A 26042-nucleotide genomic window follows, 5' to 3' on the forward strand; every position below is an offset into this window, starting at 1 on the left:
CTGAAGTCATGTGGCAGAAAAACAAAGTTTTTAAGACCTTTTCATTAATTACATTAACTTAAATGTAGTTCTTGATGGAGACATTTCAGTTTAAACTACACAAAATATGAAGTTGATGCAACTTTATTGCCAGCCATTACAGTAACGTTTGAAACTCAGTAAATTTAACTTTTTATTTTGCAGTTTTACTTTGATTAATTGGTGGAATCAGAATCAGTGGACGGGACAAAGTGAACCTTTTATTCAAGCAGCTGGAAGCAGATTAAAACCGGACCTGCATCATATTGTTTGGTCCAGAACTTGTAGATGTGATCAGTGTGTGGTTCAGTACGTCCAGCAGAGATGGAGCCTCTAGAGGAAGCTGAACCGTGACGGGTCCAGGTGGATCCAGGCGGGTCCAGGCGGGTCCAGGCGGGTCCAGGTGGATCCAGGCGGGTCCAGACGGGTCCAGGCGGGTCCAGACGGATCCAGGCGGGTCCAGACGGGTCCAGGCGGGTCCAGACGGGTCCAGGCGGGTCCAGGCGGGTCCAGGCGGGTCCAGGCGGATCCAGACCGGTCCAGACGGATCCAGGCGGGTCCAGGTGGATCCAGGCGGGTCCAGGTGGATCCAGGCGGTTCCAGACGGGTCCAGGCGGGTCCAGACGGGTCCAGACGGGTCCAGGCGGGTCCAGGTGGATCCAGGCGGGTCCAGGTGGATCCAGGCGGGTCCAGACGGGTCCAGGCGGGTCCAGACGGGTCCAGGCGGGTCCAGGCGGGTCCAGGCGGGTCCAGGCGGATCCAGACCGGTCCAGACGGATCCAGGCGGGTCCAGACGGGTCCAGACCGGTCCAGACGGGTCCAGACGGGTCCAGGCGGATCCAGGCGGATCCAGACGGGTCCAGGCGGATCCAGACGGGTCCAGGCGGGTCCAGGCGGATCCAGACGGGTCCAGGCGGATCCAGGCGGGTCCAGGCGGATCCAGACGGGTCCAGGCGGATCCAGGCGGATCCAGACGGGTCCAGGCGGATCCAGGCGGGTCCAGGCGGATCCAGACGGGTCCAGGCGGGTCCAGGCGGATCCAGACGGGTCCAGGCGGATCCAGGCGGATCCAGACGGGTCCAGGCGGATCCAGACGGGTCCAGGCGGGTCCAGGCGGATCCAGGCGGGTCCAGGCGGATCCAGGCGGGTCCAGGCGGATCCAGGCGGGTCCAGGTGGGTCCAGGCGGATCCAGGCGGATCCAGACGGGTCCAGACGGATCCAGGCGGGTCCAGGCGGGTCCAGACGGGTCCAGACGGGTCCAGGCGGGTCCAGGCGGGTCCAGGCGGGTCCAGACGGATCCAGACGGGTCCAGGCGGATCCAGGCGGGTCCAGGTGGGTCCAGGTGGATCCAGGCGGATCCAGACGGGTCCAGACGGATCCAGGCGGGTCCAGGCGGGTCCAGACGTGTCCAGACGGATCCAGACGGGTCCAGGCGGATCCAGACGGGTCCAGGCGGGTCCAGACGGGTCCAGGCGGGTCCAGGCGGATCCAGGCGGGTCCAGGCGGGTCCAGGCGGATCCAGGCGGGTCCAGGCGGATCCAGGCGGGTCCAGACCGGTCCAGGCGGGTCCAGGCGGGTCCAGGCGGGTCCAGGCGGATCCAGACCGGTCCAGACGGATCCAGGCGGGTCCAGGTGGATCCAGGCGGGTCCAGGTGGATCCAGGCGGGTCCAGACGGGTCCCGGCGGGTCCAGACGGGTCCAGACGGGTCCAGGCGGGTCCAGGTGGATCCAGGCGGGTCCAGGTGGATCCAGGCGGGTCCAGACGGGTCCAGGCGGGTCCAGACGGGTCCAGGCGGGTCCAGGCGGGTCCAGGCGGGTCCAGGCGGATCCAGACCGGTCCAGACGGATCCAGGCGGGTCCAGACGGGTCCAGACCGGTCCAGACGGGTCCAGACGGGTCCAGGCGGATCCAGGCGGATCCAGACGGGTCCAGGCGGATCCAGACGGGTCCAGGCGGGTCCAGGCGGATCCAGACGGGTCCAGGTGGATCCAGGCGGGTCCAGGCGGATCCAGACGGGTCCAGGCGGATCCAGGCGGATCCAGACGGGTCCAGGTGGATCCAGGCGGGTCCAGGCGGATCCAGACGGGTCCAGGCGGGTCCAGGCGGATCCAGACGGGTCCAGGTGGATCCAGGCGGGTCCAGGCGGGTCCAGGCGGATCCAGACGGGTCCAGGCGGGTCCAGGCGGATCCAGGCGGGTCCAGGCGGATCCAGGCGGGTCCAGGCGGATCCAGGCGGGTCCAGGTGGGTCCAGGTGGATCCAGGCGGATCCAGACGGGTCCAGACGGATCCAGGCGGGTCCAGGCGGGTCCAGACGGGTCCAGACGGGTCCAGGCGGGTCCAGGCGGGTCCAGGCGGGTCCAGACGGATCCAGACGGGTCCAGGCGGATCCAGGCGGGTCCAGGTGGGTCCAGGTGGATCCAGGCGGATCCAGACGGGTCCAGACGGATCCAGGCGGGTCCAGGCGGGTCCAGACGTGTCCAGACGGATCCAGACGGGTCCAGGCGGATCCAGACGGGTCCAGGCGGGTCCAGACGGGTCCAGGCGGGTCCAGGCGGATCCAGGCGGGTCCAGGCGGGTCCAGGCGGATCCAGGCGGGTCCAGGCGGATCCAGGCGGGTCCAGACCGGTCCAGACGGGTCCAGGCGGGTCCAGGCGGGTCCAGCGTTCTACAAACAGCCTGGTTCTGGTCCTGCAGGTGTCCAGGAGGATGAACAGCCTCTAAATGAACGCTGACTCCGACAGACAGCAGATGAAAGCAGCTCTCTGCCACAATTCTGCTGCTCTGGAAACAGGAAGACACGATTTCTCACCAGAGGCGATGAGTTACATCATTTCTTTTCTTCTGCCTTTTTTGTTCTTTTTTTGCTGTTTTTTGTCTTTTTCCTAACATGCTGGAACCAGAGCAGCCGACAGAACCAACGGATCAAGACCAGCAGTGGGGAAGGGTTGGACGTTTAGGAGCTGCTGCTCATTAGAGGACGGAATCTCCACGTTCTGGTTCTGGTTCTGGCTCTGGTTCTGGTTCTCCACAGCAGGTCTGGTTTGTTCCATCAGAACACATTCATGTTCTGTCTCTACCTGTGGAGCACATTTATACCGACACATGTACACTGTAAAGTATACGTCTGTATAAAACTGAAAAATTAAAAAAAACCTTGAAAAAACTGTTAAAAAAACAAACAAAACCAAACAAAAAAACCAAAAAATGTGTAACTGTAAAACAACCCACTATATTTTGCTGTATTTAAATACGCAAAAATACAATTTATTCTTTCACAAACAAATATTATGTGTATTAAGGTTTATAAAAATGGTAAATACTTTTAATGTTATTCAAAAAATAGTAAAATTGCATATTTTTAGAATATATATTAACTGTAAAAAAATAAAAACTAAGCAGGCCAAAACTCTGCATATGTTCACCACAAAAATCTATATTTTTAAAAAATATTTTGCAATGTCCAATTGTAAAGTTATATTATTTTTTGTGCTGTATTTAAATCAACAAAAATATCATTATTTTACTGTTTCCCTGTCTGAAAAAAATCCAAAAATTCAGCAAAAAAACTCCCCAAATTTCTGAAAATTTGCAAAACCTTCAGGAAGAAAATTCCAATAATTCCTTGCAAGTTTCCCTTCAAAGTTTTATTTAAAAAAACAAACAAACAAATTTGGCAAGAAAATTCCTGTAAATATTTTCAAAAATGAGCAAAAATCTTCCAAAAAAATCCTAAAAATATCTAAAGTGATTCCATATATATCAGTAAAACTTCTAATATTTTCTTTAAGAACATTTTTAATATTTCTTTTTTTCCACCAGAAAATGTCAAAGATTTCCCAAAAATGTTGAAAATGTGGACATCAGAAGTTTCACTGTGAAAATCTATATTTTTCCGCATTTTCAAACTTTAAAATGGGTTATTTTGACCTGCAGGACGACACAGCGGTTAAAAATATATATATATTGAGGGAAAAAAATTGAAAAATAAACTCATTTTAAAAATCCTAAAATTACAGAAACATTTATTTAAATACAACCAACCAAACAAACAAACACACAAACTTGCAGATAATGTTCAGATTTTTCATGTGGACTTAATTTACTTAAAAAAAAAATAAAATAAAACAGTTAATATGCAAAATAATATTTTTTTGGGTGAGTTTTTATCTGTAAATTAAATAGATAGAAAATCTGTAAAATAATTTCAATTATGAAACATTATAATACTTTAACAAAATAAAATAATATTATATTAAATAATATATCATTTGTCTTTTAAAAACTTCACATATCTATAAAATAATGATGCTTGTTGCTAATTTAAAAGCAGTAAATATAATAATTTTATGGTAAATCCCACATATAAAAATACAGATTCTGTTTTGGCCTGTTGTTTCTCTTTTTACCATCAACATGGAAATCAATATTTATTCTGTGATTTTATGATATTGAATAAAAATAAAAATAATTAAAAATAATTAATTTACACACACACATACACACACACACACACACATATATATATATGTACACACAGTAAAAAAATTTTTTTTATATATATATGTATGTATATATATATATATGCAAATAAATTTAGAGCTGAAAAGAGTCGACAACAAATGGACAGTTTGCTCTTGTTTGGGTGATATTTACTTACTGAGTGCGGCTCTTTAGGAATATATATGAAATATAAATATGTACTGTTGTAAGTTAAATAACAGGCTTGAGGCTGAATAGTGACAACGATAATAGAACATAACAGAAACATTCACAAGATGCACACTAAAATAAAAAATTCAAAAAGAATGCTCATAGAGGATCCTTGGATTTGTTGGATTTTCATTTCTATTTTTAGTCAGGTGATAATTTTAGTTCAGACGCATGTAGGTAGGCTCTCCCTGTTATATTTAAATTAGCTAAGCTGCATTTAGTAGTTAATAATTCTGAAGTCTAAGTCAAGTAAACTAGCATTTTATAGAATTTTTGTCATGTTTGAATCCCAAAAATGTACATTTCTCAGGTAAATTAACAACATAAATAATACTGTAATGTTTTAACCCCAATATTTAAATTTCAAAAGTTAAATTGTGCCAGTCAGCTGATTCAGTGCTCTCTTTTAAATCTCCATCATATGAGCCGGGTTCTGCTACAAATTGGCTAAATTTAACTCTTTTTTTAAACTCAAATTAAATCTTTATCTTGCATTTAGTCAGAAGGGAAACCATTAGCGTGCTGCGTTTGTATTTTTCTCCAGTATAGTTTCCTATTAACACAAAGACTTGTTGAGTTTCTGGCCCGACATTCCTTCTATGTTTAGTTTTATTTCAGTGCCCAGCTCCTCCTGAGGAATCATCTTGATGTTTAGCTGCTAATTACTCCACCATGGTCGCTAGCTGCTAACTTTGCTGCTGTTAAACAAGTAAATTGGAGATTTTTCATTTAAAAACAGCTGCTTGGAAAAGACCTGAGAGAAACACTGAGTTTTTGAGTGAATTACATCACATTGCACTTTATTTGACGCCTCATTTATATACATTTTATTGGTTTCTGCAGTTTGAAGGTTGAGTTGTTACTTTAGCAGGAATCTGAACTTTCTCTAAAGGTTTTTATGGGACCTTCACATTCTCCAGATCCATTATCTTCCCCTGAGTTCGTCCAGTTGAACAGATTGGGCAGCTTCTGCTTTGACCTGACAAAGACCCCTCACCCTCTGAAAGGTTGCTTCAGTAAATCAGAGGAACCAAAGAGCACATTATCCTCACGGCGGAGCTGGAAGAGATAAAACCCCGAGCAGAGAGCAGAACAGCGACAGGGAGTTCATGACCGGCTGGATGTCGGTCAGATCTGAACTGAGTCAACACACAGTGGAGCTGATAAGAAGCGTTGAACATCGTCAGCCGCTGCAGAGTTTAAATGATGTTTTCACCCGCAGATACATGCAGGGATAACGGAGACGCTGATGCATGGAGCTGCTGAGATCCACGATGATCTACACCACAACAACCAACCAATATCAGCTGCTTCCAGACCAGTCTGAGGATGTTCTCATCAAGACTTTTCACTTCCTAACATTAAAGATTTATTTTCTGGTCATTCATTTTCCATTTTCCCACTTTAAGATCATTAAAGTTATCAAAATCAACAGCTCTGCATTGCATCGAGGGAAGAAAAGAATTTTATGCCTAAGCTGTTCCTTAATTCAAGGACTTAATGTCACATGCAGCAAAAACCAAGTCATCAGTGCATGAAAGTTAACTGTTTCTTCCTGTAGTGTAGAATAACATGAATCCAAACACATTCATATAAAAAACTGTAGAATAAAAGATCTGCTCACATGCGCTCATGAGCTAATGTTCAATCAGTTAAAAAGGCCCTGATCGGTCTTCGATCACCATCTGATCAGTGGTATTGACAGGATCAATGAGTGAGCAGCAGGATGATGAAAAGAAAAGAGATCAGAAAACAAGAGAAGACTCAAAAATGCAGATACAAGCTGAGAAATGAAAGCGAGAGATAAAAGCGAGGAATAAAAATGGAAAAACACCACGACGGAGGAATCAAACAGGAGGAAGAAGTTTGTCTGGAGGCTCCACAATGAAAGGAAGCGATAACCTCTCGCTGCTCGGCGTGAAGCCGAGTCGAGCGGCGAGCAACACTCAGGCTGACAAACATTCATGCTGTGTGGTCAGATCCATCCCAGAGCCTCAGATGTTTAATTCATGCTGCTGCTGCTGCTGCTGCTGCTGCTGCTGCTGCTGCTGCTGCTGCTGCTGCTGCTGCTGCTGCTGCTGCTGATGGACGTGGAGGGAGGAAGGGATGGAGGGATGGAGGGATGGAGGGATGGAGGGATGGAGGGATGGAGGGATGGAGGGATGGAGAACAGAAACAGAAGCTGCAAGAACGGAGACGTGGAGAAGCTCAGGAAGCAGAAGAACTCCAGATACAGAAACAGAAAAAGCAGGAAGTCATCAGGGAGGAGAAGCAGCAGCCGGTGGAGAGCTGCAGGTCTCAGGAGGCGACGGGAGGCAGAGATGTTCAGTCAGAGCTCTTCATCCTCCTCATCCTCTGCAGCACCGGAGGGCAGCCATTCACTCAGATTAATCATTCAAATTATTCAGGATATTCAAATTAAACTCAGCACCCTGCTGGTCGTTTCTGAAAATTAAAACTCTCATTCAGGTGCAGTCGACAGTGTTTCATAGAGAAAGATTTCACCGAATCTCCATTTTCTAAAAAGAAATATTGTAGAAAGTCATTTTTAAACATGAGTTGGTCAATAAATCTAATATCATCATAGATTAAGAAATCCAATTGTGTTTGCTCTTTATTGCTAGACATTAACTACAACTCCCAAGGTGCATTTCAGCAAAAATAGAAGAGTCAGGCAGCATCAAATCAATTAAATTCTCTCACAAACCTCCTCAGATTCATCTGGTTCTTCATCTCCAGTAGCTTTATTAATGAACAGAGTTCTACCTTCACAGTATGAATATTGTTTGGCCTTTTGTTGGTTTTATTAGACAGGTTAGTAGAGAGGCAGACAGGAAAGTAGGGGGAAGCATGGGAGGAAGACCTACAGGCTTAAATCATCATTTACTAGTAATTAATTACTGATATTTATCAATAAAGTTTATTATTCACAGCTTTCCTGTTTAAATCAATAAAGAGATTAAAATAGAAGAATCTCTTTGTGACTTGTGGTGTTTCTGAAAGTTTCTTCTCACTAATGATTAAGACATTAAATATTTATGAAGGAACAAACAATCAGACAGAATCAAGCAGGAAAATATTAAATGTAAAACTCAGAAACCTGCTAATCTGCTTAATCAGTGTGTGTGTGCGTGTGTGTGTGTGCGTGTGTGTGTGTGTGTGTGTGTGTGTGTGTGTGTGTGTGTGTTCACAGAATGAAGGTGATGCAGTATTTCAAGGTTTTTAAAGGATTAAACACAACAAAACATGAGTTTAAAGTCCAGAAATTTGGGTTTAAATTGCTCAAAATATGAACTTGATGCAACTTTATTATGTCAAAGTAAAGTCTGAAGCTTAAAGTGTTTACCTTAATCTGTAAATATTTGGTCACAAAAATGAAAAGAAGTTCCTGAGATACTGTTGTGAAAACCTGAACTTAAATTTCAATGTTGAAAAAAAAAAAACTGTTGAGCTTTATAAAATATTATCTCAGAAAGGTTCTGATGTATTCATCTGAAATTTAACAGATAGTTTTAGTAGAAACCTTCAACTCAAGGTGAAGAAAATCAAGTTTCATTCGGTGGATTTAGTTTTAAAACACCTAAAGCAGAAATCTGACTTTAAACATAATATTAAGCTGATGCACCTTTATTTTGTTAAAAGTCAACATGATGTTTGCAATGTAAATCAGCAAATCAATGTTTATATCTTGCATTTAATGAGGAATACGTCCTTTGAATTACCTACAAGGACGCTACACTGATTTGTGTTCACTTCCTGAAGACTTCCTGTAACCGTAACCATGGTTACAACTCCGCTAACCCCAATTCCGACCTTTAAACAGCTTCAAAATGAATGATTGACATGTTTCTGTTGGATTAAAGGGGACACAATGTGAGTCCAGATAAAACAGAGTAAACAGAGACACATGAGGATTAATCAGTTTATTACATATATATATATTTATATATAGTCATTCTTACACCAACATCATCACTTCTACCATCGTTAGGCACCTTAAAGTTACAGAAACATGCTGTCCACGTCTCCGCTTGGTCGGTTTGTGTTTGAGGTGTCGCTAACATGTCTACATGTGTTTACGCATCACTAAAGTTGGCTTATTATGGTGTGTTTGTGTGTGTGGAGGTTCTTGTGCAACAACATCGTGTGAGGTTTGGACTCTGTTGAGTAACTGAGCGTCTGAGCCAAACCCTGCTGATCGGCCAGTTCAGGCAGGTTCATCTCCACCAGAGTTCCTCTGGAGGATTCTAACTCTGGAGAACACCGATACACAATCAATACTTCTGAAAACGCAGCTCCTGACCTTAAATCTGGAGAGTTAGCGGTAATTAATCTCACTCTGAGAGGAAAACACTGACACCTCTGATAATCCTTCAGAGCAGCGTTTTCAGAGCTTTTCCTTCCCTTCTTTAAGGCGCTGATCGTCAGGAACATGATGAAACTCAACGCAAGTGGCTCGTAAACCGGAAGATCACAAGACGGGGGCTTTGTGCCGTTTTATCCCAGCAGGTTTAGGGAAGATATGGACATTAGCTTCGTCAGGTTCTTCTGGGCGCGTTTTAATGCTTCTAATCACATCTAAAGGAAACTGTCTTCTGCTTAGTTTAGAGAATAAATGTGTAAAGGAACAAAATCCACCTTCAAGTACCTTTAAAGCCCATTAGTCAACATGTTAAATCTCATTTATAGGTGCTAGTAGATGCCTTTTGGAGATACTAGAGTAGAAATGGCTCAAACACCTGCATTTGAGACAGATTAAACTGTTGTGCCTGTTTTCAGTCTTTATTATGACTGAAGTTCCTGTTTTCTTTAATTTTGTCAGACTGTTGGAAAGAAGTCGGCTTGGCAGTCTTTTCCCAGCAGGTTTTAGGATATAAAGACATTAATTAAGATGAAATTGTTTGACCTGTTTGAAGTCTTTTTGCTGATCGAAGCTCCTGCTTGTCAGATTTAGTCTAAAAGTTGGCAAAAAGTTGACTTTGTGCTCTTTTCTGAGCTGATTTTGCAAATGCATGAACATTAGCTTTGTCAGGTTGTTATGCGGAAATTTAAATATTATTGTTGATATCTGACAAAAAAAAAACAGTTGTTTAGAAAAATGACTGGACCTTTGCTCTGTGCAAACGGAACAAAATCCACCTTCAAGCACCTCTAAAGAACATTATTCAACATGTTAGATCCCATTTAATCCTCGTGTTGTCCTCATTTACGGGCACCAAAAAATCAGCCAAAAAATTCCCCAAAATGTCTGAAAATTTGCAAAACGTTCAGGAAGAAAATTCCAATAATTCCTTAAAAGTTTCCCTAAAAGTTTCATTTTTAAAAAATCACCCAAAATTGGCAATATTTTCCAAAAAAAATGAGTAAAAACCTTCCCCAAAAAACCTAAAAATATCTAAAGTGATTACACATATATCAGTTAAACTTCTAATATTGTCTTTAAGAACCAAAATCCAGCGAAATTCGCTGGATTTTGGTTGATTTTTATGTGAATGTTCTTAAAGAAACATTCTTAACATTTCTTTTTTTCCACCAAAAATGTTTAAAGTTTTCCCCAAAATGTTGCAAATGTGGACATCAGAAGTTTCACTGTGAAAATATATATATTTTTCCACATTTTCAAACTTTAAAACGGGTCGATTTTGACCCGCAGGACAACATGAGGGTTAAAGTTCTACTTTTGCACTTTTGTACAGAATCCACAGCTTTAGACATGCTGGCAGGTGGATTTTAAAGATATTAGAATAAAAGACACAAATGGCGATAATTTAGACCTAAACATCCATCAGTCAATATGTTATATTTAATTTGTAGATCATTTTTTGCACTTCTGAGTGCTATCGTAAGGATTTTGTTTGTCATTTTAGCACTTTTACACAGAAACAGAGCTGCAGAAATGCTAGTAGACGGGTTTTGTTGGATGCTAAGCTAAGCTAACTGGCTGCTGACAGAAGCTTCATCTTTTATCAGATATTTAGAGTAGATTTGATGCAAACACCTAAATTTTTCACTTATTTCCAGTTTTTATGCTGATCGAAGCCACTGTTTGGGAAATATTGTCCAACAGGAAGTTAGTTTAATGCTCTTTACCAAGTAGATTTAGCAAATGCATGAAAATTAACTTTGTCTGAAGGGCAAATTTTCTTGCTTCTCATCATATCTGTTGAGAGATATCCTTCCTACATGTTCTTCTGCATGTAAAGGAACAAAATCCACCTTCGAGCACCTTTAAAGCTCAGTGGTGAACATGTTAAATCTCATTTACGGGTCAGTTTTTGAGCTTCAGAAGTGCTGTTAGATGGAGTCTGTTGTACTTCAGGAGAAGCTAACCAGCTGCTGACCGAAGCTTTATTTGTTTAAATTCATTAGAGTTAAAATTGGTGCAGACACTTCAATCTGCTTAAATCTGTCGGCAGGGAAGCAAATAAGCAAATTTCTCCAAATGTCAAACTTTACTTTGAGGTTAAATTGAATTTTTGGGGGAGTAATCCGACGCTGGAGCTCCAGCTCAGCATCTTTTGCATAAATTAAACTCATCTGGAAAACAGTTTCTCCCAGTTTTAAAGCATGTTTTCCATGTGAGAGCGGGAGAACAGTCCACATGTCTGGAAGCCTCGGCCGCCTGACGGACGTGGACACGGCAGCTCCGGCCGACCGTGAAATGACCACTTGTGTTTTAGCCTGAACAGCTCTATTCCTGCGTGACCGCCGAGCACACACACACACCAACAACCAACACACACTCCGAGAGGCTTGTGTAAACCCTGGCGGAGCGACTGTACGTCCCGAAGAAGTGATCGATACGATTCAATCTGCTCCCGGGTCTCTGCGGCGGCAGCGGCTGCTTTCCAAACAATGAGCCGGACAGCTGAGGGACTCGTACAAATGGAATCCCATTAAAAGGCGACGGCTCTTGGGGGGCCTGACTGACAGCTCAGCATCCAGGAGAGGAGATGCTGTTACCGTGACAACAGCTCATGCTACGGGCAGCGATGCTACACATCACCGAGAGGTCGTAATCGTGGCTACAGGTCGGTATCATGTATTTACACTCACGGACACATGACAATGAGACACGTGTGCTTTAAGTGCAGAAAAACAACAACATCTACAGTGAGTGGCCGTTATTCACATCAACAGCTTCTATTCGCTCTCCTTTCTACGCTATTTTCAACATGTCTCATCTAAAAACAGTCTGGAGAGCAGGTGAAGCAATAAAGAGTCGGGGAGGAAATGAAAAAGGCTCTTGTTTTGTTAACTCTGATGTCTTCTGCTTCTTCTGCCCTCATTAGAGAAAACAATCTCCAGTCAGAGTGTCTCTCGGAGCCCTTTTTGCTTTGCCTTCGTCTCTTTTCTCCCTCTGGGTCGCCAGATTAGTTCATCTACAAGCACAGAGCTTTTAGGAAACGCCGAGGGGAGTCTCCTGCTCGTGGTTCGACAGGTTCATCTCCTAAAAGTTAACCGTTTATTAACCGTCCTCTCAGGCTCACAGTCGACCCTCAGGAACCCGATGAAGAGGGCAGAAAGCCAGGAGAGAAAAAGCACAAAAACACACCGGTGGTCGTGGTTCAGGAGGAGGGTTTGTCTTTCACTGCAAGTCCAGAACCAGCAGAAGTGGAGGAAAGTCACACTGAAGTGCTACGATGAGGAGCTAACATGCCACAAACAGTGACACAATGAGACGTAAGTTATACTGGAGGTTACGGGACGAGATCCTCAACAGGAAATCACAGGAATCCTTCCAAACCAGCGTTCAGTCCTGCGTGTGATCCTGCAGCCTGGAGGGTTTTGCTGACGATCTGTGAGGAACGTAGGAGTTTCTGCTGCAAAGGTCAGGAATGACTGGAGATGGAAACTGTTGGTCAGATTCCAGGAAGCTGTGAGGAATTGTTTGGACTGCGAGGAAACAGCGAGTCACAACTCGTGGGAGATTTTCAGGAGTGGCTGGGAAGACGTACGGCGGGGTTTTCATTTTCTGTGTTTCTTTTTTTGTTTTTTGTTTTTTGTTTTTCCAGATCGGTCTTTGGAGGAAGGAGGACGGCTGGATGGTGTCCGGCTACGGTGAAGACGGGGTGCACTCCAGAGAGGCTGCAAGACACAAGGAAAGAAGAGAAAAGAAGTGTGAAAACGCTGCTGGGGAAGAGGTCAAGAAAAGAAACACAATCACAGAAGGAGAAGAAGGAGAAGAAGAAGGGAGGAGGGGAAGGAAACCGAGCAGAGTGACGTAGATGAGAGAGGAAATTAAGAAGTTGAGATCAAACAGGAGAAAAAAGAGAAACGGGCCGAGATAACAAGCACGGGCACAGCGAGGCATAAAAATGGATCAGGAGGGGGGATGGAATTAGAAAAATAGAAGAGAAGGGGGGAGATAAGAGAGACGGGATAAAAGAGAAGGAGATGGGCGGCGGGTGGAGAGAGGGAGAGGGGGGAGGATGAATAAAAAGAGGAGACATAATTATAAAATGGCACAAGAAAATCAATGCAGCAGCATCATTGTGCTTTCAGGCGACGTACAAAAGGAGGTGGAGTGTCCGTCAAACACACACACACACACACACACACACACACACACACACACACACACACACACACACACACACACACACACACACACACACACACACACACACACACACACACACACACCAAATGCAGAGTGAAGCAGGATGAGTCAGATGAAGCGCAGAGAGACAAGTGACATTTAGAGCTCAGTCGGAGCAAGTGATGACAAGACACAAAGAAACATGGCAGCCGACAACAGCCTGAGAGAGAGTGTCAACGTGTGTGTGGGTGTTAGTGTGTGTTTTTTTTATTATTCTGCTCCACAGTCGCAGCTGAAACCGAGGCCAGAGAGTCGACACGAAGCTCAGAATTCAGGTTAGAAACTCGGATTGTAGAAGAAAAAGTCAAACTGTGAAGGAAGAGTTCAGATCCAGGAAGTCGTGTACGATTCCTGCAACGTCACGCATTTTAGGTGAAACTCATGCATCTAAAAACCCTCCAGAATAATGTTCCCATACAACCAAACTGCATTTAAAGTAAACAAAATTCAGCAATGAGTTTGAAAGAGCAGCAAACCCTGTGTTGGGAGGTAAGAATAGATAAAACTTTATTAACCTCAAAGGCAATTCTTCTGCCAGATGTTGCTCAGAAAAAACTAAATAAAACATGAAATGCAGTAAAAGTAGAAAGCAGAAAAGCTGAAACACATACACCAACGTTCAAAAGTTTGGGGTCAACCAGACAATTTCATGTTTTCCATGAAAACTCCCACTTTTATTCATGTGCTAACATAACTGCACAAGGGTTTTCTAATCATCAATGAGCCTTTCAACACCATTAGCTAACACAATGTAGCATTAGAACACAGGAGTGATGGTTGCTGGAAATGTTCCTCTGTACCTCTATGGAGATATTCCATTAAAAACCAGCTGTTTCCAGCTACAATAGTCATTTACCACATTAACAATGTCTACACTGGATTAATCATTCATTTGATGGTATCTTCATTGACATAAAAAGCTTTTCTTTCATAAATAAGGACATTTCTAAGTGATCCGTAAATCTGGATAATATAATAACTCCACTTATCGATGTTAAATGCAAAGAAAATGCACTTTATCACAGTTGATTGTCAACTTTACCACAACCATACGAGAGTTTTTACCGCCGAGTTTTATGGAAGATGTACATGAAGCACTAAAACAGGATCAATAACGGATGGAGGAAAATAAATGAGGTTTTCCTGCTACATGCAGAGCCAGTTTACAGCTAGCTAATTAGACATTTAGCCTGTTAGCTGCAAATGTACTTCAGGAGATGTTCCATTTGCTCCTTTAGTCATTTTTAACCTCAATCCTTCAGCATTTGAAGCAAAAATCATTACATTTGCCAGGTGGCTACAGAAACACAGTTTTGGTTGATGTATCCTATGTAGGAATTTATCTGGAAGGCATTAACCGCTACAGAAGTCTCTGTCATGGTGGCCCGTTGTTAGCTAAACCTCCCACAATGCTTTCGCTATCTACTGCAATCTAATTTCTAATTCAAATCACCAGCTACTGAACTGTACAAGAATGTTCCGCTAACAGTATTAGTAGTAATAGCTGTAGCTTTGGTAGTATTTTTTTTTATAGTAATACCACCGCAGCAACAGGAAAATCTTCAGCATTAGCATGTTGTCCAGCTAATGTGGCTAACGTTAGCTTTGATAGTAGCAGAAACAAACTTTGAAGTGTTCATAACAGAGATTCATGTGTTGCTCAAATACATTTCAGTTCATTTAGCCCAAACCAAAATATGTAAACTTCTTGATATTTTCATGAATGCATCATGCTTTTATCTTATTGCTTGTTTCTTAGCAACTGTATTAATTCTCATGTTATTGTATTTTTTTCTGAGAGATATCGAGCAGAACAATTTCACTCACTACCGTCTTTCTTGTCTCTGCCATCTGAGCTGCTGGAGCTTGTAAGTCCTTCAAAGGAGTCATCGGTGTCTTGGTGGATCCATGGGAGTCATCGGTGTCTTGGTGGATCCATGGGAGTCATCGGTGTCTTGGTGGATCCATGGGAGTCATCGGTGTCTTGGTGGATCCATGGGAGTCATCGGTGTCTTGGTGGATCCATGGGAGTCATCGGTGTCTTGGTGGATCCATGGGAGTCATCGGTGTCTTGGTGGATCCATGGGAGTCATCGGTGTCTTGGTGGATCCATAGGAGTCATTGGTGTCTTGGTGGATCCATGGGAGTCATCGGTGTCTTGGTGGATCCATGGGAGTCATTGGTGTCTTGGTCATAAGAATTTCATTGTACAGTGTAACTGCTTAGTTTCTGTGCACATGACAATAAACCTCTTGAATCTGAAACAGTTTCCCTGGAGATGAATAAAGCTCCGGTTTATTTTATCATTTTATCGTGATATTAAGCTCAGTACTCGAGTAAATGCATTAGTTACATTCCATCACTGTTTTTATGCACACGATCCTGCACGTTAACCACATGAAATCCATCATCGCCGTTATTGACGAACAACACGGAGCTATTTCTGCTCTGAAGCATGTAAACACTATGTGTCCCCCCCCCCACCCCCCACCCCCCCCACACACACACACACAAGCACTGACACACACTCCTTGCTAACTGTATTAGTGCCAGGCCTTATCAGTGCAGCGGGACCACACACACCACAAAAGGTTGAAATTCATTACACTCGTAGGAGGGACCTGACAAGCTGTCAGTGTGTTGGAGAGACTCTTCAAATCCCTGCACACACACACACACACACACACACACACACACACACACACACACACACACACACACACACACACACACTCAGGAATGTTTCACGGTCTACGTCTTAATTTCAGTGATAGTTTGCATTGTCACACGCAGAAGCAAACAGTCGCATTTACGCCAAAAAGAAGTCTGAATCTTAATTTCATGGGTAGTTTACATTCACACACACACATGCACATGTAGACACACACTCGTGCACACACACACTACCCTGAATAAAAAGCAGCCCAGAGGTGCAGTTCAACGACAAACTGCATTTCAACTCAAACCTCCTCTGACAAGCACAGTTAACGCACACCAGCTTTAATCTGCAGCTACAGAAATAGCAGGAACCTCCTCAGATGATCAAAGAGATCATAAAACTGCACAACAATGAAGCCCACGCTGCGTTTACAGCCTTTATACGAACACACTTCCCCATCGGAGTCGGACTGTTAAACAGCCCCGGCGTTCATCCTTCAGCCCGCTTTCAGTCTTCAAGGACAGAAAAGGGCAACGTACTCCGGAAAATCTTTTAACATAATTACTATAATCTGCCAAACCTAAATTAAACAGAGCGGCGTGTGAATGCCTCCCTGACACAAGTGTCAAGTGTGCGACAGAAAAATTACAATTTGGGCATGTTTCTGCGGTGTGCAATCGACGGAGAAGTCTCCAGTTATTAAACCGACCAATTATCACTCATCACATTTACATCCCAAACAAAGGCGGAGTTGATCTATTATTAATGGTGCAGAATAATTCACACGGATTCTGCCTCGTGCACATATGTTCAGACAGAACCGGGATTTGGTGCCATAGACGGATGATTTTTAGAGTCACATATCTCCATGCTCCACTCATGGCGTCTCTGCTTCCTGTAATCAGATCTGTGTTGTTGTTCGGTCGGAGACATGCGACTACATCTGCTGAGCTCAGTGGGAAAATAGAAACCGGCACTCTGACTGTTCCGCTGGCTGCACGAACCTGCCGGTGTTTCCCCGTTGTTGGCAACGTTAGCGCCATATTTCAGTGTTTTTCTACTGCCTGTAAATCCCGTGAAATGAGGAATCCGACACCCTATCAAGTGCTGTCAGAGATAAGATATGAATCTTATTCCTTCGTGCCACTGAGCTCCATCTGTGTCCAAAATGGCTGATTTTAGGATGATTAAATCCACATGACGGAGCAGCATTATTGCACCCGGCAACGTCTTCCTTTATTACAAAGAATGTGGGCTCCGGTTTATTTCCAGTCATTCTCACCTACACTGTTCTGCTGCTATATATAGAGACATACAAATATGTATGAATCTGCAGCTGAAAGGAGTCCAAGGAATACACAAATATGCACAATATGAACACTGAACAGAGAACATGAGGATAATTCAAGTTTTCTACACAAATTGGAACATTCTTTAAGGCTAAATCAGTCTCTTATGTTGTTCAGTTTCCACATGAAGACAATATGAAGCAGTTTGTAACTCTACACATCTAACAGCAACATCTAGACCTCTATGAACATCTAGACCTCTATGAACATCTAGACCTCTATGAACATCTAGACCTCTATGAACATCTAGACCTCTATGAACATCTAGACCTCTATGAACATCTAGACCTCTATGAACATCTAGACCTCTATGAACATCTAGACCTCTATGAATATCTAGACCTCTATGGACACCAACAACCAACCTTGTCTGGTCAAACACACATCAGATTCTACTGATATCAGAGCCTCAAAAGTTGGTGAAATGTTGGCCAAAGACTGTATTTTAGTAGAAATATGGATCCAGGCATAGATATACACTTACAGGAACTTTGCAAAGCAAGAATCACGAGTGAGGGAGTCACAACAGTATGAACAGTCTCTCCCACCTCAGCTGCTGGAGCTTGCAACTCCTTCAGAGGAGTCATAGGTGTCTTGGTGGCCTCCCTCACTAGCCTCTTTCCTGTAACTCCTCCAGAGATGATGGATAATTAAATCTATCAGTCAGAAATTGAATAAATGTGTGTAAATCTGCATTATGTTTTCCTGTAAGTGTGAGATAAAACTACATTAAACACATGAGTAAAAATGCTTCAGTTTTCCCTCCATTTGACTCCAGAATGAGGTGTAATTGTTGATAACGAGGCGTCTTTGAGTGCAGCCACTTCACATCAGCGACATGTTTTTAGTGCGAGGAGCAGTTAGTGCATAGAGGCGTAGAGCTGCTGTATATTCATGTATGTAGACCGGAGCCTCTGTGGTGCTCAGATAAGGTTTGGAGAGCTCGTCTTTAAAATAGGTCACGTTGCTGAGCGACTCGGCTGCTTCTCCTGCCCTGATTTCAACAACATAAACAAGTGACGGGAAGTTTCTCTGCGTCTATCTGAGTGAAGCAGCAGCTCCTCATCAGCCAGCCCGGCGAGGTTAAGCAAATAAGTCGACTTTATGCAGAGCAGCAGCCACCGAGCTGCCTGTGTTTTGGTATTCTGACTGGTGTCGGGTTGGATTTGTTTGTCGCTGCGCCTTTTCCACCTGCCAACGCTCGCCTCCGTGGTTCAGCTCGCTGTAGTCCTCAGCAGGGGTTTGTCAAACGGAGCCGGCTGCCGTTTCTGCAGCGTGCTGCTCTATCAGGCAGGATCTGTGCTGACACTGAGCTGTCACGGCCTGCAGGCTTCACCGTGGCGAGGAGCACAAAGTGGAACAGCGAAAGAACAAGCCGCTCATTTATTTCAGAGCCCCGCGCTGACGTCTGCATGTGTCTATATTTGTGAGCGTGTCTAAGTGGCGTGGTTCTACGTGTGGAAATCCGTGCAGATATGCCTGAAGATGATTCACGGCGCTGAAAAGGAAAACACAATCCGCTCATTTAGCTTCGATGGCAGCGCTGCTCGGATTAACGGGAGCCTGCAGCCACGTCTTTGGTGGTTTAAAACACGACGGAGGTTAGAGGATGTCATCGTGATAAATTATACAGAGCACTTATGATGCCGCATTTCACATTCCAGCACGGAAACAAAATTGAAAGATCGAGTCAACATTGTGGGATAAAAGCCTATTGAGTTCCAGGCCCAGAAGTCCATAGAGGTGGGTCCAGATTTATCACTTTTTAATGGACTTTTCCATCATTTCTGAGCCTCAGAACTTCATCAGTACAACAGATAGAACCATGACATTTAGGAGGAGAAACACATCTGAGTGTTGATAAAAACTGCAACTAATATAATGCCAAAAGCTGGAAAATGACCACAAAAGAGACCAAATTGCCAAAAAAGGGCCAAAATTACCACAAAGATAATCAACATCAGCACAAAAAGAGATAAATATACCACAAAAAGACAGAAAATTTCCACTGAAAGATGCAAAATCACCACAAAGACTCAAAATAACCACAAAAAAATGCACAATCACCACAGAAACATCTTAAATTACCACAAAAAATATGACAAATTAACCATAAAAAGAGACCAAATTGCCAAAAAAGGCCAAAATCACCACAAAGAAAAGACGCATCAGCACAAAAAGAACCCAAATCACCACAAAATCAGGTAAATATACCACAAAGACACATTTCCACTGAAAGTTGCAAAATTACCACAAAGACTCATAATCACAAAAACGAAAAAAAGCAAAATCACCACAAAGACAAAAAAAATCACCACAGAAAGGGCCAAAACTATTGCAAATGACCTCAAACTACCACAAAAAAGATGAATATACCACAGAAAGACACAAAATCTCCACTAAAAGAAGCTAAATCACCACAAAAAGGCATAGAACAACCACAAAAAACAACAAAATCCCTACAGAAAAACGTGTTCCCACAAAGAGAGGTGAAATTACTACACAAAAGATGAAAAATCACAATAACACACAGAATCCCTTAAAAAAAGAAGCAAAATTACCTCAAAAAAATGCAAAATCACCATAAAAGATGTGAAATTACTACATGAAGACATAGTCACAAAAAGATGTCAAACAACTACAAAAAAAATGCAAAATCTCAAAAAGATGAAGAACCACAATAACACACAGAATTGCTACCAAAAGAAGCAAAATTGCCCCAAAAAAGATGTGAAATAATCACAAAAAATGCAAAATTTACTACAGAAGAATACTGTATTACCACAATATGAGCTCAAATCAGCACAAAAAGATGAAAAATCACCACAGAGGGACATAAAATCCCTATAAAAAGATGCTAAATTACTTAAGAAAGACATGAATCATTACAAAAAGATGCAAAATCACAACAAAGACACACAAAAATACCACAAAAAGATGAAAAACCACAATAACTCATAGAATCACTAAAGAAAGAAGCAGCAAAATTACAACAAAAAGATGCAAAATCACCATAAAAACGTGCAAAATGACCAAAAACAAACCTTAAGGATTAATATTATGGGATGTATCATAGTTTGAACAGCAGTTTAATGACATAGAGTCGTAGAAACAATCATTGGTGTCCTAGATGTGTTTCTGTTTCTGATAATTCACCAGAGAAAACTTTGTGCATTCTGGGTAAACTTTGAAGGCTCATGTGTGATTGGTGGTTGGTCAGAACCATTATAGGCCAATTTTTACTCCATTTCATACCAGAATCATCTTTTAAACTGGATTCTAGGAGTCATATCTTAACAAAAGTCTGTTTTAAATGTAGGGACATCCTCACTGACTGACTCAGTTTCAATATGTTTAAAAAATAATGCTAATATTCTTTTTGCATATTGTTCAGCCGCTGTAATGATGTGAATTTTTAATGCAAATAATGCCTCATGCATGTCATATTACAATGCAACTCATCATAGTCAACATGCTACTCTGTGCTTTGTTCAATTCAAACATCAGATTTTACCATTTTTAACTGGAAAATCACAAAACAACTGTTAGAATTTAACTAATAATTCATTGCAGTGAATACTGACAGGCTTATGTTGACAATTTTCTGAGATTTTATTTGCTAAAAGTTCAACAGATTACTCAAAAGACAATAATATGAACAACATACAAAACTGCCAAAAGTATCGAGGCAAAGTTGGAGCTGACAAACTTGTTTTTGGCTCCAAAACTGCTTCAGATTTCACACCTTTTAACGAGAAAAACACAAAACAACTGTCAGAATTTGGCTGTAATTTTAGAGTAACTCATCACCAATGCTTTTCTCCTTTGACATGTTGACTTTTAAAGACGCCTCGTTGGATTGGAGAACTTTTCTGGGGCTTTTTGTTGAACTCTGCTGTTAGAATTTGGCTGTAATTTTACAGTAACTCATTGGAGTGAACCAATGCTTGTTTTCTGACATTTAAAGATGCCACATTGGCTTTGATACTTCTGATGGGATTATGTTGACAATTTTCTGAGATTTTATTTGTTAAAAGTTCGGCAAACTACTAAAAAAAACAAAAATATGAACAACATGCAAAACTGCCAACAGTACTGAGATAAAGTTGGAGTCGACACAAAACAGGTCAAACTTGTTTTTGGCTCCAAAACTGCTTCAGATTTCACACTTTTTATGTAGAAAAACACAAAACAACTGTCAGAATTTGTCTGATGATGATTATCTTCTTTGACATGTTGACTTTTAAAGACGCCTCGTTGGATCGGAGAACTTTTCCAGGGCTTTTAGTTGAACTCTGCTGTTGGAATCTGGCTGTAATTTTACAGTAACTCATTGCCAATGCTTTTCTCCTTTGACACGTTGACTTTTAAAGACACCTCGTTGGATCGGAGAACTCTTGGAGGCAGAACAACTTGAAATGTGGCACAACAACATTCTAGTTCTTTGTTTTTTTGGCTTGATCTCTTTCCAAAATAACTCACATTTTGTCGAAGATGACTGAAAATGTGTTCAAAATTACTTTAAACTTGATTTGAAACATGTCCAAAGTTACTCAAAAATATCCCAGATTAGTTTGAAACCCCGTTTGAAATTACTCAAAATTTACTTGAATACTTCTCTCCTTTGACACGTTGACTTTTAAAGGCGCCTCGTTGGATCGGAGAACTTTTTCGAGACTTTTTGTTGAATTTGTTTTTCCAGAACCTCTGATATCTAGTTTATTTCTATTTTTAATTCACACAATGAGGAACTGAGGAAATGGGTTCGAGAAGATTTATGGAGACTAAAAAACCGAAGACGTGAAGGAACCTGGAGGTCTGAGGCTGATGGATACCTGAGGAGAGGTTTGCTGCTCTGTCATTAACATGAAGAACCCGAAGCTGCAGCTCTGATTAATGGAACCACATTATGAGCTGTTGAACAGCTTCTTACAGGAATCTCCGAGGACTCGCTGGTGTAAGAAGCTCCACTTTCCGACCACAGATCCGTTGCAGGTTCCTTCGCCCCGTGGCCTCCTGCGTTCTGCTTCTTCCTCTTCGTCCTGTTCAGGACAATAAAACTCTCCGCTGAGGCTCGGCGATAAAGCCAAACACTCGACTCGGAAAAGAGGCTTTCACCATCCGAGGGGAGGAAAAGGAAGAGGAGAAGGAGGAGATAAAGGCAGAGCTCGGTTCCTCGGCGGCTCCCAGGATTACTGTATTTACACTTGAGCTTAAAATAGACCGCGTGATAATTTATTTAGCGCCGGCAGCATCCAGCATTGTGTTCCAGAGAATAGTTTCCTCCCTGGATGACATTCCTCCAGTCGCCTCCTTTTTCTCTCACTATATGTCATCAGGGATAGTTTTTAAATCTGCAGAAGAAGAAGCAGAAGCTCCTCGTCTTTGTGGGAATAAACACAGCAGCTATGTTTTCATGAATTCTGTTAGAATCCTAAATAATTCAGTTTCAATCAATTGTACTTTACAATTAAACAACAATTAAAATTCAAATAGTCTCAAGAAGCTTTACAGAGTCTATATGCCTGAAAAACATAAAGGTCTGCTAAAATTTGACTGGCAAAAAAGAGGCAAAATTACCGCAAAAAGATGCAAAACCACAATAACAGGTGCAAAATTACCACATAAAGACCCAACATTGCCACAAAAGGATGTGAAATAACCACAAAAAAATGCAAAATCACAGCAGAAGAATGCTATATGACCACAGAGAGAGGTGAAATTACCACAAAAAGATGAAAAATCACCACAAAATGATGCAAAATCACAACAAAAACACACAAAAATAGCAAAATGACCATTAAAAAGATGGTAAATTACTTAAGAAAGACATGAATCACCACAAAAAGATGCAAAATCACAACAAAAACACACAAAATTACCATAAAAAGATGAAAAATCACAATAACACACAGAATTACTAAGAAAAAGAACCAAAATTACCACAAAAAATGCAAAATAACCACAAAAATTGCAAAATCATGGCAGAAGAACACTATATTACCACAAAAAGGTGTAATTACCACAAAAAAGATGAAAAATCATTGCAGAGGGGCAGAAAATCAGCATAAAAAGATGCTTAATTACTTAAGAAAGATATGAATCACTGCAAAAAGATCCAAACTTTTCTTCAGTCATTTCAAAAATATTTTTAGAGAATTTTCATTGAAACGGAAGCCGTTACATTTCTGTTAGAATCCAACAGAAAGGTCTGATATAATTTCACTCAGAGCTGGAAATTACTTGACAAAAGCAAAAATAATCCAGTAAATAATCTTTAGGTAAATTAGCATCTCCAGCAGGTCTGTGGTTGTTTTACTGATCCTAAACCATCATCTGACATTTACATACTGCCTTAAAAGGTAAAAGTTCAAAAAATATAAGCAAGATTAAAAAAACATTTTTACTCAATTTGAAAAACATGAAAAACACAAATTTATTAGATTACAGATTGAAAACTGCATATCAGTAGTGTGAAATTAGCTCCTAACTCAAATAAATAATGTGACTTTTGACAGAGATACTTAAATTCTACTGCATTCCTCTTCATTTATAAATATCTGTTCATAGGGAAGTGTAATATTCATATGGCAGTAGCTGCATTTCTTTTTCCCTGATAAAAACCTGGTAAACTGTGTCACAACATACTATTTTAAATGCAGCGTTCTGGAGCTCCAGAGATCCATCGCTCCATAAATAATAATTTCCAGACACGAGGGAACGAGTTTGTTTGGTGCAGACTGCAGCAAGAATCGCACAATAATTTATTTTAGGTGGAAAAGAAATGCAAAAAAAAAATACAATTCCAACTGAAACCACGAGTCACATGCAAATTTTGTAGAAGTGGGTCAAACCGAGTGGTTTCAGATGACGGTGGCACTCCTCCGTCTCAGAGGCTGAATTTTAAAAAAGTTCTGGAAAATATTTTGGTTGAATTTTGAGAATTTTTGCATTTTCACCCTAAACAAAAAACAACAACCTGTGAAGCCATTCTCAGGATTTCAGGTAAATAAAATTCCAACAGGCATGAGATGTGGTGAAAACAGACAGAATAGTTTCCATCAGATCAGGATGATTCAATGGATCCAGCAGAGAACACATATCTGATTATTGTTCTTTGAAAATGGAAAAAATAAAAGCACAAAATTAACAATCCAGGCTGGTCTAGTGTCTCTGTAAAGTTCTTGAAAGTGTATATATATGGATGGATCCATATTTTTCTACTAGATACAATCTTTGGTCGACATTTCACCTTCACTTCTGAGGCTCTAACATCAGTAGAATCTGATGTGTGGAAAGTTTGACCAGACAAGGTTCCAGTTTTTAGATATTTAGACTAAATGTTGATGTGGATTCATTGGTAGGAAACAGAACCTGGTGTTCATAGGGGTCTAGATGTTCATAGGGGTCTAGATGTTCATAGAGGTCTAGGTGTTCATAGAGGTCTAGATGTTGGTGTTCATAGAGGTCTAGATGTTGGTGTTCATAGAGGTCTAGATGTTCATAGAGGTCTAGATGTTCATAGAGGTCTAGGTGTTCATAGAGGTCTAGATGTTGGTGTTCATAGAGGTCTAGATGTTGGTGTTTATGGGGGTCTAGATGTTGGTGTTTATCGGGGTCTACATGTTGGGGTTACATATGCAGAGTTACAGGCTGCTTCATGTTGACTTCATGTGGAAATTGAACAACATATATGAAGCAAACGTTCTTTCTGGATCTCCTGGTTTTTATAGTTTAATCTGCTTCGTCCACCGTGTTCATCACATTCAGTGACTCTGAGGTTCTTTATGAAACCAAAGAAGACAAACTGCTCAGCTGCTGATATCCGAGTGCAGAAAGTGAAACTCCCAGTTTGTCCTTCAGGGAGCCGCTGAGTGTTCTTAAAGGAAACAATCCCTCCAGAGTGTTGGCTGATATCCGCTCTATAGGCCGGTTCAAAGTCAACAACTCTTCAGACGAGACATGAGAGGCTCCAGACAAAGAGCTGCTGGTTCTATCTGAGGTTAGAGGATCCTCAGTATGAACACAATGTGATGAGTCAACGACAGCGTTTTATACTCAGTTCCTCCTCCTGTCCGACTCTCAGCACAGAAACCCTGAAAACTGCTGGTCAATAATAATCAGTACCTACAGATTTATTAGTTTTCAGAGAAATTTATAATGAAGTTGCAGTCAAAATAAAGACTTCAGACCCTCATGAGGTGTTGAGTTTCAGCTGCTATGCCAACTTATAGAATAAAAACCATAAAATTAAAGTTAAATTTGAGTTCAACTATGTAAAATGAGCCAGTGGAAACTCAAAATGACAACAAAGAGACTCAAAACAACTACAAAGATATGAAAAAACAACCACAGAGACTCAAAACAACTACAAGGAGATGGAAAAACAACCACAGAGACACAAAACAACAACAAAGAGATGGAAAAATAACCACATAGAGACTCAAAACAACTACAAAGAGATGCAAAACAACCACCAAGTGACTCAAAACGAGACTCAAAACACCCGCAAAGAGATAAAAAAAACAACCACAGAGACACAAAACAACAACAAAGAGACACAAAACAACCTCAAAGAAACACAAAACCACAAAGAGACACATAACAACCACAAAGAGACACAGAACCACAAAGAGACACAAAACAACCACAAAGAGACAGAAAACAACCACAAAGAGAGACAAAACCACAAAGAGACACAA

General features: G+C 41.9%; 1 protein-coding gene across 2 annotated transcripts in view; it reads right to left on the reverse strand.

The window, feature by feature from the left end:
* Window positions 1–10202: 10202 nt before the first annotated feature.
* samd12 (sterile alpha motif domain containing 12) overlaps window positions 10203–26042 on the reverse strand; it is a 157948-nt gene continuing 142108 nt past the window's right edge. For both annotated transcript variants that reach the window (XM_023296227.3, XM_023296226.3), the window contains exon 5: window positions 10203–12818. In XM_023296227.3, the coding sequence (XP_023151995.1) occupies window positions 12787–12818 (32 nt within the window). In that variant the 3' untranslated portion in view covers window positions 10203–12786. The remainder of the gene's footprint in view (window positions 12819–26042) is intronic.

The sequence above is a fragment of the Amphiprion ocellaris genome, chromosome 15 (assembly GCF_022539595.1).
Source record: "Amphiprion ocellaris isolate individual 3 ecotype Okinawa chromosome 15, ASM2253959v1, whole genome shotgun sequence".
Classification (NCBI taxonomy): Eukaryota; Metazoa; Chordata; class Actinopteri; family Pomacentridae; genus Amphiprion; species Amphiprion ocellaris.